Consider the following 14,836-nt stretch of genomic DNA (forward strand, 5'->3'; position numbering starts at 1 on the left):
TTTACGTCTCGAGTGCCCCGTTTGCGGACGTCGCCACCTGATTGGCTGGGACATGATGACGTAGCCACACGCCCGTGGCTGACTGACACATATGCCAAAACAATCACGATTGAACAAACCCCAACATTCAGTACAGTTAAGTGCAACTATTTCTACCAGTAATACGGATTATTTATAATTCGTTGTAGAATTACCCTTCTGTATATGAATAAATACACTACACAAGCACACTGGGTTTGACTTACAACTTTAAAGACATTATCAAGGCCAGCGATTCTCAAAGTGTGATACGACGAGATTTCATAAATCTGTCGCTTTACAAAATCTCAAATATTCGGATCTGGCAAGAGTGGCAAGAAAAAACGATTTTGCTTGAAAGCTGAAATCCTCTCAAGTTTTTTTTTCTGTGGTGCTCCTGTCATTCAATGGTATGTCACAATCCAAGTTTATTTTTATTTTTTCCTTTTTAAAATTGCAATGTCCTTCCTCAGTACTGTATAACCCCACGCACGGCAGGAGCTGTTGACCGATAATTGCGCTTGGAAGCCCCCTAGTGGTTGCAGGGCCTATGTTTTTCAACCAGTTAACCAACCTTTATTGAACCACCCATTTCACATTATATTAAAAAAAAAATCTCTAGGCACTCCACCAAACAACAAAGGACTAATAATCTTGTGTCATTATACACACAAATGTACTAAGTGAACTCTGGACCTCTTTAGTATAATACAAATCCGCCCTTTATGACAATTACGCACAGGTAAATTATGTTTCTTCAATCTAGTGGAAGTGCATTCAATTGTTAAATTTATGCCTGTCACTATAAGTTGCTGGCATCGATAAATGAACAAGAGGCATTGCTGTGGTTTAACAGCATTTTGCAGTACGTTACTGCTCTCCATTTCTTTTACATCGCTAAATACTAACAAATTTGAAATACTGTATTTTTTAAACCACTGCAAAACATCAATAACCAATCCATATTTAAATGAAGTGACTGACTTTAAAACACGGGTCACATGATCAACCTGTTACTACAAACCCTCTGGGTTAATACATAATTTATTGCCTTGTGGCATCCATTAGATGAGGTATAGTCGCCTTTAGCACTTAAATACTGTAGTGAGAGGCAAAGTGGAGCATAAAAGCTTAGTTTGAAAATGCCTTGAGATGTATTGCTTGTAGGTCAGAATCTTCTGTCTCAAGTGAGGTGAAAATCCCACCTGGAAGGTCCAACTACTGAAGACCGGTGATAAATAAATGCAAGGGGCTCCCTCATTTAAAAGCATGGAACATCTATCCTGAATGCAACCTAAAGAAATCACCCTAGCCTTCTCATGTTTCGTTTGTCTTTCTGTGTCACCCTGTACATCTCCATCGCTGCTCAACATGTATAAGTTACCAGTTGCATGCATTCAGGCCTATAAATAATTTATTTTGAATCGACAATGAGATGTCAGTTATCTTTTGAATAGTTGGCCTGTGCCTCGTCTAATAATATATTGTTTTTTTCTAACATAAAATAAAATAAAATAAACAATGAAAAAACAATTCAGTTGTACTTTACTGTGAAGAGGGTTTTAGGTTGTAGTACAATTATTTACATGGCTGCAGTTGAACACTAGAGGTCGCTGCTAATCCGTTCTGGGCTTCTTGGAAGTGACGTTAAACGGTCAGGAAAAGGACTCAACTCATGCAAGTATTGTCTGGAATGTCTCATTTAAATCACTTGGCGCATGGATGACACAGCTCTTCGGTCATTTATAAACCGCTAGAGGTGTGATTAAAGTATAGGGAATACGCTGAATAAACATAATTTGAATGTCGGTTTCAAATCAAACAAGCAATACTTCTTACTTTGAAATAATTAACATAATTTTAAGAAAGAAAGATGTAAGTCACCCAAAAATTACAATATGTTGTGAGCTACTAGTCTTAAAACAAACAAAAAGACCGTTCTGATTAATATTAGATTTGTGGATTATTAATAAAACAGCAAAATCCCCAAAAATGTATCCACCTCAGAGGGCAGCCATTTTGCCTCTTGCTGTCGGGTAAAAATGACATCACAGTTGCTCAGGACTCAGGTAATGACCAATCAAGGCTCAGCTTGTGAACGTCACATGACAAAACTCAGAAAAAGAGTGAGCTGTGATTGGTTATTCGTTACCTGAGCCCTGAGCAACTGTGATGTCATTTTCACTCGACAAAATGGCCGCTACCATAAGATGGATAAAAAAACCAGGTGGATTTTGCTGCTTAATTCATATCCCACAAACATAATTATATGCTGTGATCGTGTTACAGATGATTTTTTTGGGTTGACTTCCGATGTAATAACAAGCGCTATTGAACATGGATGGCAGGTTCTTCTCATTACGTATTCTGGTAGTGTGAATGTTTTCAGCATGAATGTTCTGCCTGACAGTGATGACAAAGCGGCGGTTTTACTTTCCGCTGTCATATATTATAAACCGCCTTTTACACAAGTGTCATATAAATACTCAGTCCCTTTTGGACTGCTGTGTGTGAGCGATGGCTACCGCTTCTCTGTTTTCAAGGAAACAGAATGTCTCTTGATCCAGCAGTATATCAGGTAACTTTACGGGGATATATAATTGGACATTTCTGGGTTGTTCTGCGTGCGCACATACATGAGAGCTTTTTAATGTTCCGTGCGCCGTAGAGACTCGAGTCAATTATTAATGTCTCTCGAAGGAGTCATTGACTTGCTTCCAGAGTGAACATACGGCTAAGCTGCAGTAAGCCAATGGCTGACCTAATGCGTGGCGGTCATGATGGTTTGGCCTAAAGGAGGAAGACCGACCGGTGTGTCAGAGGTCAGGGGTGAGGAGGTGGAATGTGACAACCTATGGTAATTTAATGATGAAAAAAAAAAGTCATGCAGATATGCTTAGAGTTTGGTGGAAAGTTACGTACGACAGTCCTTTTTATACAAAATATTGTGAACGTACAGGGAAGGGACATTTTAATAATAATTATTTTAAAAACTTATGTAAAATGTTTATTTGGAAATGTGTGTTGTTTCTTATTTTTAGAACAAAAATACACCTAAAAAAACTATGAAGGTCTAAATAACAACAACTAGAATAAGTGCAATTTCTGCAGAAATTGCGTGGGAATGCTGAAAGCTGAATGCTAATAGCTGAACTTTAATGAAAGAATAATGAAAGATAAATTATGTGAAAATTACAAAGTATTAATTGTAGTTGAAAGACAAATGAATAAAAAGAACAGTTGAAGCCGGGAGGCGTGAATTTTTGAAGCAAGTTGACATTTATATGGAAAAGTGTTATTTGAAAGTACCCTCCATTCACTTAGATGGAAAAGTGGAATGAATGATATCCCATGGAAAAATGCATAAACAAAAATCACTCAATAGCGCCACCTTTGCAGTACCCTCCATCCAAAGGTCCAGGTGTGCCTGACCTCAGTAACCATGACGACAATGGTCAGGCACACCTGGATTAATCAGTTTGTCCAATCATGAAAGACAGGAAATGAAGGAGTGGTATTGAGTTTAGGAAGTAGTGGATTTGTGCAAAGAGCCCATTAGATGGAAACGTGGATCTAATGATAGCCAATGGAAAAATGCAACAAAAATCACTCAATAGCGCCACCTAGGCATGCAGTACCCTCTGTTCATTTAGATGGAAAAGTGGAACTAATGATATCCAATTGAAAAACGCAACCCAAAAAAATCCACTCAATAGCGCCACCTAGGTATGCAGTACCCCCCGTTCATTTAAATGGCCGTAGCATAATTGCCAAGGATATATTTGCAATGTACAGTCGGAGGTGGGATTTCGAACCCGCGACCTCCTGGTTACTGGACAAGGCAATTTACCACATGTACCATTGAGCAGTATCAGAGAGATTGTAATGATGGTCAGTTGTATGTATGAAAGTGGGTGTGGAAAGTGGCACTTAGAAAAAGTTCAATATCTGTCCCATTGAAAATTCAAGGGGAAAAGTTGATATTTAACGTGAAATGGTACAAATACTGTAAGTAATGTGGAATCAGACGATAAATACCCCGGAAGGCGTGACTTTTTGAAGCAAGTTGAAATTTGTACGGTGTAAATCGAAAATATGATATGGGAATTGTTTGAGGATAAAAATCACAATAAAATATGCTGGAACAACAAAAAACTCCAACATGGAAAAAATGCCAAAAACCTAAAGTATCTCTCACACTCACTTGGTTGAGAGTTGGCAACTCTCACATATTCAAACCCTCTCTCAAAAACGTAAAAATCTCTTCCAGTCAACAGAAAACATCGCCAACACACACTCCTCAAAAAGCTCTCACTCACACAAAAACAGCTCACTATCGCTGACAAACAAAAAAAAGCTAACACAAAAAATCTTGTACACACTAAAAAAAAATCTCATGCACAATACTTTTTTAAATTCATATGAAAAACCGTGATCACACCCAAAAAATCTCATTCAAAAGACTCTCTCATTGCAATAGAAAATCACAGTGCCCAAAAAACTCTCACATTCTAAAAAAAAGTCACACTAAATAGGACTAAAAATGATCACCCCAAAATCTCACACAAAAAACTTCCATACACAACAATCTCCCCCCCAAAAAACTCTAATTTACAAAATAACTGTCAGTCACACTAAATAGGTCTTTAAAATATCTCTCACTCTCACCAAAGACTTCTCATAAAACTGAAACATCTTACACACAAAAACTCTCACTCACAACAGAAAATCTGAAACACAGACCCCCCAAATACCTCTCACTTTAAAAATACTCACACACCACAAAAGGTCTAAAAAAAAATCTTTCATCCTCACCAAAACCTCTCACACAAAAATGTCACATTCAAAAAAAGAAACGCTCTCACACTACTGAAATAAACTTTCATCCCATTATATTGTGCCTTTTTCTTTATTTTTCCTCTACCATGCTGTTGTCATTGTTATGCTTGTTTGAGATAAATCAAATCAAAATGTCCAACGCAGACCCCTAAAAACCGACATACAGGAAACACTCTGTCACACACACAACGCATATTACATTATATTACACCCAAAAAAGTATTTAAAAAAATATCTGATATTTAAACACAGACCCCCCAAAAACTCACATACTCAAGAAACACTCACAACTAAAAATCTCTCACTATCACCAAAAACCTCAACAAATAAAAAAAATAACTCTAATGTACCTTTTCATGTGTGAGAGGTAAATGTTAATCTTGGCCTTGCTACTGTATATGTATTGTATCTTGTATAGCATCCCATCTTCCCCAAGTGGAAAGCTGATAGAAGAAATGTGGAAAACGAGTCCCATTTGTCAAATGCCCTCAGTCACATCCTTGTGTGTGTTGCCTGCGGTGGCCCAGGGTGCCGCAATGCAGATTAGGGGTGACACTGGCTAAATGTTTGCAGATGAGGCATTGCAATATCTAATCACCGCGGTAACAAGGGTCACTCTGCTAGGCCAGCGGGCCAACTTCCCCGGGGCACGTTTGAGTATTTTAGTGGCAAGATGTTTACTTCAGCTTGTGTGTGTGTGTGTGTGTCTCTCTAATTGTCTCAAGAAGCAGTTAGCGGAGGGGTAAGAGTGTTTGGATGCTTAAAATGTACTTCCTGCTGCACAGACTGTCAACCTTCTGTTCCTCAGTTTTATTTGGATTCATTTTATTTAGCATTAGCATTTGACTCATTTTCGTCTTAGTACTATAAATTCCTATACATTTAAATGCCCCCTTTCGAATGTCACATGACCAAGCTCAGAAAACAGGTGAGCCGTGATTGGTTAAGAGCACTGAGCAACCGTGATGTCATCTCCAGTCGAAAGCAAATGACAAAATGGCCGCCCGCTGAGATGGATACAAGCGGGTGGATTTTGCTGCTTATTTCATATTCCGCAAACACAATGATGATCAAAATGGCGGGTTTAGATTAGTGGGGGCGCATAGAACTATATATGAACTATATATTGTAAAGAAATGTTTTGACAATATTACTTCCTACCGCTACATTTTCACATTTGCATTTGCGAAATCAGGAAGATCAATGTTTGACTTTTCCAAACGATCCTTTTTGGAAATTCCACCTCAAACATCATAGGGATAGTGTGGGCAGGACTACCACAAATCTTCAGGGAATGGCGCAAGTAAATATTTCCTGGAATTTGGGGGCCGACTAAACCCCAGCCAGCCGCAGCTCGTTTTCAGTTTAAGCGTTAGCTCGTATTGAGATAACACAGGTAGTTTTTTTTCTTCTTTTCTTTCTTGTGACTCCTCACGAGAGCTGAAAGGAAAACAATAAACGACGATGTAGATGACAAGAGCTGAGCGATGGAGAGGAAGAAGAAAATAACTTTTCAAACGTTGAGTTATTTGTCTGCCTTGACGTGATGATGCGCAGGACCACTTCCTGGGGCTCGGGTTTCAGTGTACCAATGCACGCTAGGGGGAGGGGCCGCATCATGTGCCAACTCCTGGCGATGGGGCCCTCGGATTTGTTGCTAAGTAGTAAAGAAGATGAAGGAAAGCAGAACATATGCATGAAAGTCGTTCTTTCGGCGATACGGACACTATTGGGACAGATTTGGACGCAGATGCTGCTCTTATTGATTAGCGATGCAATACTGCGTGCGCTATTAAAAAAAAAAGAGATTCACTCTTAAACCTGTATGACAAACACACACGCCATCACCAGCTCAGTGTTTATGTGTCCCTCCTTGCATTTATATGAGCTTTTGGTCTCAGGGGACCTTTTGCTTCTTTTAGGTGGTGTTACTTTACACTTTTCCTGTTGTCCCACGTCTGCACTTTGTGCGGATGTGTGTGTACCTTGGCACGAACATACCAGACTGCTTTTCAAAGCTCACGTAGGAAAAAAATTAAGGTAGAAAAAGACTCATTCGATGCATAGAGGTGTCAAAATTAATCGATGATCAAATTCATCGACAACAACAATAATAATCGAGAAATTATTTACAGTCATTGTTTATCATTTCAGCATTTTAACAGGAATGATTCTCATGACAAAACTAGGGCTGTGACGATCTCATATTTTTAGAATCAACTTCACTATTCTATTGATTATTCCATCAATTAATCGGCTAACATTTTATTTTGTATTAAAATGTGTACAAAAACACGTTTACCCAGTTTACTGTTTCTTTAACAAACAGAGGCGGCAAGTCCAAGTAACCCTGCCCCAGTTTGCCTTTAGCCCCAGGTGCTAGCTAGCAAGCTCCCTAGTTAGCTCCCTGGGTCCCCGCTAGGGAGCTAGCTAGCTAGCAACAAGTGGCTAAAGCCGGCAGGGTTTAAACTTTCTGGACCTGGATTTGCCACCTCTGTTGTTGTTTATTTTGTATTGTTTAGTGATTAAAACAACAACTAAGCAACAATTAAACATCACACAAGAGCGATTGATGTTGCAGATTACTCACCAACAGTTCTGAAACTGACTCCGCTACTGGTTAGGACATTATTATCCTATTTTGACTAAACATCAAAGACAATCAGTCTGCTTTCATGAATATTAGTTGTCGTTTACTTTGAAAAACGATTAGTTGTTGATGAATCGATTACTTTCGACAGTGCTACAATAAAAAAATACCAAATAAACAAGAACAGTTGGTTACAAAGAATAATTGTGAAAACATATCTTCCAACTACACTCCAATATACACAAATTGTACCCAATTATTCGATTGGAATAATCGGCTCTAAAAATATTTGATGGTGAGAACCTTGTAAAACTCACAAAACAGCAGCGTTAATCACTGAATCAGCAGGACTTTGTTTCCGAAGAGTCGTGGAATCTCTGACTTTGTCTGCTGTGGTTTCCTTTGTTTCTCAGACCCCCCAATCACCCGCCGCAGCACCACACTACTAAGTAAATACCGAGGCACATTGGCTTGTTTTTCTATTTGTGTGCTGAGGTTAATATGGAGGAGGAAATTAGAGAGGGAGATGATATTGCAGATTTGTGGAGAGTGGATGGACAGGAGGGGAGAAATAAAGGCAGAAAAGATGGCAACATATTAAAGACGGATCAAGGGAGGAGAACTTAAAGAGGGTGGTGAAAGAAAGAAAAAGACCACCTTACAGTGAAGACCAGAGTTAAGGCTCCGTAGCTCCCTTTGGACCAACCCTGAACGACTCGAGCTGCCAAGCCACCCCTCCTTCACTAACGGATCCCTCGCAACGCCAATAAACTGTTATTGCGTTCATCAGGGAGAAAAGCCACAAAACTTTACATAACAGCAGACAGGTCAGTGGATACGCAAATTACAGAACCTCGAAAGTCCCCCATTTTGAGGCATTCAAACATCCTAAATCCGATAAAGGAGAGTTGCGTAAGGCGCAGTAAATTAAGTTAGGAGAAAGAGTCGATGTGTTTTAAAGAGTCGTGCTGGTCTTTGATAGCGCTTGTATGTTTATATTCCTAAAGCTGAGCCACTGTGATATTGTCTGGTATGTGGAGGCTTGGAAGAGGCTCGCGTTTAACTCAATCTGCAAGATAAACAGCCCCGAGCGCGCCAACCGAGAGGCTTCATGTATGTTCATTTGCTTGCCTATCGTCTTCATTTTCTCATTGAGGCCTAATGGGACTATTTCAGTCGCATTGACTGAATGGAGGTAGATGATGGCTGTCGGCCCCGGTCCGGCCGGGGGTCGCCGCGGTGTGGGCGAGAGGCCGCAGGTCAGGAGTGAGGGGTGCAGTTGGCACCGCCCTCAGGAAATGTTAATTGGGAATGTGCGTTCAACCTTTTGCTGTGTCACTTCCTTGTTCCTTTGCCTCTGCCTGTTTTATAAAGCCCCCGAGCAATCCTGTGGCTAAATTAGGGCTAATGGGCTATTACCTTGTGGATTCTACAGGGCCTTCATTTTTGAGCACTCAAGTATTGAGTAGTCACTGATGCCGATACCGATACGATAAATTAATGGCTATTTACTATTCTTCTAAGTTCAAGTTCCTGCTCGTAAAACGGTCACAAGAAGGCTGCCGATAGGGCTGTCACTATCAAATATTTTTAAAATGATTTTTCCATTGATTAATCGAATAAAATTTTATTTTTGCACACGAGACTGATTAATGACTAAACTTTTTGGTACTGATCCATTTACTTGTTCAGCCGCTGTTTTCCAAAGCAAAAGCAAAGAATTACAAATGTCTTATTTTGATCAAACACAAGAGATAATCGAGATAGTCTTCTTTAGGGCTGCACAATATATCGAACAAAAATATCGCCATCGCAATATGCGTATCGCAAAAATGTGCAATAAGTTTCATATGGTTTTATACGCTTGACATGGACCAATCAGATTCAACTTAAATGTGCGTCGCCATCCAATAGGTTGAAAGTATTTAGGAACATTACTAACACTAGAAATAAATAAATAAAAACATCATATAATTTTTTAAAAAGTAATTTACAATTAATTAGCCAAGAATACATTGATCCTGCTCATTATTATTTTTTGCATAAAAATAATGTATTCCTTTCATTAGATAATAAAATGTCTTTTTTTTTTATATATGTGTTAAATATCAAAATAATATCAATGTTCAACACCCATTTCACAAGTTTACAATATCCATTAAAAACAAGACTGCTTTCATGAAAGATTACAGAAAATTATTATTATTATTATTATTATTATATAGTTGTTAATCTGCTAAGGATGTGAACGTGAGTTGAATTGAGGGGACCTAACTACTCATGTATTTTCTCCACATATGCATAATTAAACACCAACACAATTAGTCTATGCTAAACGGTTAGCAATCCCGATTAGCATTAGCGCGAGAGCCATTTAAGGTAAACAAACACTGACTACCATTTGGTTCACACATACATCATTAGGCCTATACTGTATCTACGTGGGTTGAATTGAGTGGATATAACTATTCATTATTTAAAAAACAAACAAAATGAGCCTATGCTAAACGGTTAGCAATCGCGATTAGCATGTAAGGTAAACAAACACTATTATTGAGCTCACACAATATCTACATTACTCAAGTAATAGTGTCTTAAAGGTCACTTACAGACAATGCTTCAACAATAGCCTACGAGTAAACGTTAGCTTCAATAAACTCAATAGCTTCCAGTCCACTGCGTACGTGTGCAAAAAAAACTACTACTCACCCTTTGATGACGTGTGGCAGATTTGCGTGTAGAGTTGCTTCATGCATTACACTTCTTAGCTGTCAAGTGTGAAATGTAAGTTATTCACTATTTCTTATATCAATAAAATATATAAATAAAAACACTAATACACTGTCCTCACCTTTAATTCTGACGTTCTTCCACTTCTCACTGTCTACTTCTTTTATTGTTGATTTGATGATTCAGCGGCCATTTTGTACTACACTGCTTAGAGCTGAGATGAAAATAGATAATTAGCTCTAATGGAGCCCAGTCCTGCATGCAAAATCAGCTGCGCGTGTGTGAGTGCACGGAAGCCCAACCCCCTTGGCTTTCTTCTTGTGGTGTTGAGGGTTAATGTAAACCAGGGACAACTTCCAAAAAATATTTTAAAAAAAAATAGCTGGTAAAGATAGAAGTTCATTTTTACAGCGAATACACGGCTTGTCAGGAACAAACGGGGACCACACCTTTGACTTTCGCATCATAAGGGACAGCAAATTCTTAAGCAGGTCAATTGAAATGCTGATTAATGGCTGCGAGACAAGTGTGTATGCTTCAGACATCAAAGAGCCTGTAAATCAGCGCACTGTTAAATGCGGATAGCCAGATACCGTCACACTGATAACAACCAGTCACCTTAAACCTATATGTGTGTACTTGGAGCTGTGATGTGCGTGCGTGCGTGCGTGCGTGCGTGCTCAGAGGTGACATTCCTGTATGTCAGAGCAAGAGCCTCAAGTTTAAGATAACACTGCCACGGTGAGCTACGGGTGGGAATTGATTCCCCCCAGTGGCTGGCAAAGGGCCTCGGGTCAGCGCTGATGGCTTTTCCTTCTGCACGCAACTGACAATGTGAAAATGCACCGATACTCCCATTATCATCCCTCAGATATCCTATGGAGAGTTGCGAGTCGTTTGTTAGTTGGTGTGTGCTGTTTGCCTCAAGTGTTCTGGTTGATAGCATTGCTAAAGTGTGCAATAAATAAAAGTCGTCCGAATTTGACGCTTCCTGACAAATTTGAATGATTAAACAAGTTGACAAATACATTAAATGAGGCTTCAAAATACCGACAAGTCTAGCACTCTGAATGTGCCCCACCAAGAAAACGGATACTTAATCTAGCAATTTCTTAATGCCTACACATAACTTTATCTGCCTGCGGTGCGTGGAATCATACCCTTTTCCACACCGCAACAACGGGGCACTCAAAAGTGGCCACGCCAGCATTGAAGTCCCTACACAAATACTGTCTGTCAGATCTGGTTTTGATTTTATTTAAGTCACACTTGTGCCTTTTCTCCGTCACATGCGCGCACTCCTAGGTGACAACGAGGCGCTCTAAAGTTGCCACACTTGCCCAAATGCCCCGTTCACACACCGACTCAAATCAGATTTTTTTTTTTACGATTTCCTCCTACTCACTCTACCACCTTTCTCTGTGTGATGTCCGCGCACTCACATCTGACAACGAGGCACTCTAAACTTGCCATGCTAGCCCGAAAGTCTGGTCCATACATTGACTGTCAAGTCTGAATTAAAAAGAAAAAGAACACTCCTCCATGTTTCTTTGTGTGATATGCGAACACTCACAGCAGACAACGAGGCGCTCTAAAGGTCTCACACTAGCCCGAAGCCCTGGTCAACACACTGACTGTCAAATCTGACTTTTTAAAGACAAATATCTTCTCCTTGCGCTACCACCTTTCTCTGCGTGATGTTCACACACTCACAGCTGACAATGTGGCGCTCTAAACTTATCATGCTAGCCAGAAGGTCAAGTCTGAATAAAAATAAAAAAAAACACTCGTCCTTGCTCTACATTTCTCTGTATAATGTTCGCACACTCACAGCTGACAACGAGGCGCTCTAAAGTAACCATACCAGTGGATAGTGTGACATAGATGTATTTCCAGGTGTAGTCATAGCTATTTCTTATTATTCTATAGCTTTTCTAGCTAAGGCTAGCTAAACGAACAAGGTAATTGTACCAGATAGCCTCTGATGCAAACAAAGGCACTCAAGTCGGGAAGAGGCCATTTGTGGCAGGTTACTGGGACCCGATGCACATTTGGTACTGACAATAATGACCTTAGAACTTGTAGTAGCAAACCGGTAGTGTACAAGAGTAAAATAGAGCACTCAGAAAGAATATATAGATTGTTTTCATGGTCAATATGAGCTTTCTGTGGCTCATGCCTAGCTAGCGAGCATCTTTAATTGTAATGGCAGGTATGTCATCGCATCGCATTTTGCAGCCTGACCCGTATCCACCCCCTTGAAAGCTCTGGAGGGTAACTGCAAAAGCACCTGCAAGAGTCTCCCATGCTGACCTGTGACTGGGACGACATCTGGGAATATCATGCATGCTTCCCGCTGCTCTGCAGTTGCTCTGTTCTGTTCAAACAGCCCGCCAGCTAATTGCGGCCTTCCCAGATCCCCGAGTGCACGAAATAACTGCAGAGTAATCCAGAGGTATGATATGTTTTCTTTCACCCCCTCTGGATTCTGCTACAAGAAAAGTAAATAAACTCTCTTGATTAACTGGAAAAGTCTGAAACCAACGGAAATGACTTTGTCGTTATACTTTCAGGTGAGCTTCAGGAGAGCTTTACACGCACTGATTATTTTGGATGTTAACAGTTTATTATTGCTGCGGAAGAACTGAATGAATACTTGCCAGAAGTTTACTTTCATTTGTTTATTAGCAAATATTTACAGTCAGAATGTACAGACTACAAATCTATTCAGCATTCTGTGAGACCCCAAAATTAATATTTTATTTAATTGGGGGGTGGGGCGGATTTTTCACCAGTAGAAAAATAAATACAAATACTCCATTTGCTGTGGAACGTTGTCACGAGGAATGTAAAAGCAATTGTGTGGTTTCTCTCTTGTTTCAAAACAGAGCAAAGTTCCTCAGCTCATTTTGTTTTTACAACATTCATATAGTCGCAGTGGTCTCACTTCATATCCGTCTTGTCCTATAAGTGCTCCCTTGCAAACATAACAGTCCCTGCAACGGGAAATATCGCACATCCCGCTCTCGGAGGAGGAATGAAGCTCAGCAGCTGGGCCTCAGCTGCACTTTTCCGCCATTCAGTCTTTTGTCGTGAGAGTTGGACTGAGCCACTCGTTCTTCAAAGAGGATGATCTGTCAAAGAAATATTGGTGTCATTAAGAAGAAAACTCAAAAGTGGGACACATACGTATTTGTAATTGGCAAAATTAAGATATGTTTGTAACTGTATGGTTGATCATTTTATAGGAACTTTTCCAAATATGACATCAAACTTTTGCGCTTAAGGGCATTAATTAAGCTCTACGCGGGTTATCTGTACACTCAAAATAAGTATAAATAAATAAATAATTGTCATCATGCACATGATGTATGATGTGGTATTAAAATAGCATTTTATTCTTATTTTTTTGAAAAGGTTCAAATTCAACAAGGTCAGTTTATCACATTCTAATCATGAGCAAACGGTTTACATGAGCATATAAAAAATAAGTAAAACATGAATATAGTTCATTTTAATCATTCCTTTTAATTTAAAATTATCTTCTTTAGAATTAACCAAGAATTTAATGAGATAATTTTTATATTTATTTTATTCTTTTCAATAAATAAAGAAATAAATATGAAAAAAAAACATTTTAATTAACCAACTTTAGGTTGACATGAGTCAATTAATGCAAGCAAACGTGCAGGATTCTTGATATTGTACATTCTCAGCAGGCCTGATTAAAGAACATAGCGGGCCGTACATGGCCCCCGAGCCTTACTTTGCCTAGCCTGTTTTGGGATCTTAATCCCAACTGCATAGCAGGAAGAAAGAAAATGGGAGGGTATTTCCAACATTAAGTGTCCAAATTTGAACATATTTACGTCACTTTGTGCTTATAAATTGATTAAAAAAAATAATAATAATAATAAAGATTCCACTTTACCATGCTGTCCCATCCAGTGCAGTCCCGCTAGAGGCTCTTGGTCGACACGGAGCAGGCGTCCCCCATCCTCCACACGGAGAAGGCATAGCTGAGACGTTCGTGCGCCACGTAGCTGCAGCTGGACCCCCGCGCGTCCAACTCGTCGCTCTGCAGAACTTGACACAAGAAGTCGATGTATCGCGAGGCCAGCTTGAGCGTCTGTATTTTGCTGAGCTTGTCCGACGGCAGCGTGGGGATGATTTTCCGTAGCGACGTGAACGCCTCGTTGAGCGACTGCGTGCGCTGGCGCTCTCGGATGTTGGCCATGACGCGCTGGTTCTGCAGATCGTCGATGGAGCGAGCGGGGCTGCTGCTGCTGCTGCTGGCCTCGCCGCTTTCGCTTGCCACGCTGCCGCTACCGCCTCCGCGGTCGCAGCTCTTTCTGCATCTCTTCTTGGGAATCTCCACGTCCAAGCCTTGGTCCAGTTCCTCTGCGCTGCTCCTGCGCGCCGCCGCCGCCGCCCGCCGCTTCCTGGCGCCCCTCCTCGGCAGCTGGCGCTCGGTCTCCTCCTCACTGTTCCCCGCACTGTCCATCGGGGAGGAGTCGTCTTCCCGCATTCTCCAAAGTCTTTCGAGATGCACTACAACCCGTTGTCCCTCTTAAATTCAAGTCCACAAATCCCCACGTGTGACAAAAAAAAAAATTGTGGCCCGTGTTGTTTTGAAAGCAAATGGTGCACGGTGGAGAG

General features: G+C 40.3%; 1 protein-coding gene across 1 annotated transcript; it reads right to left on the reverse strand.

The window, feature by feature from the left end:
* Window positions 1–12,862: 12,862 nt before the first annotated feature.
* LOC147157898 (twist-related protein-like) lies at window positions 12,863–14,836 on the reverse strand. The gene is made up of 2 exons (XM_086062886.1): window positions 14,109–14,836; window positions 12,863–13,311 (listed from the first exon to the last, which is right to left on the reverse strand). Exon 1 carries the CDS (start codon window positions 14,703–14,705, stop codon window positions 14,136–14,138), a length of 570 nt encoding a protein of 189 aa, XP_085919012.1. The 5' UTR covers window positions 14,706–14,836; the 3' UTR covers window positions 12,863–13,311; window positions 14,109–14,135.

Source organism: Leptonotus elevatus, chromosome 19, assembly GCF_054856555.1.
Source record: "Leptonotus elevatus isolate MCC_2025b chromosome 19, RoL_Lele_1.0, whole genome shotgun sequence".
In the NCBI taxonomy this organism is placed as follows: Eukaryota; Metazoa; Chordata; class Actinopteri; order Syngnathiformes; family Syngnathidae; genus Leptonotus; species Leptonotus elevatus.

Excerpts from the sequence above, each read along its gene's own strand:
- LOC147157898 (XM_086062886.1), bottom strand. The coding sequence starts at position 14,705 with ATGCGGGAAGACGACTCCTCCCCGATGGACAGTGCGGGGAACAGTGAG.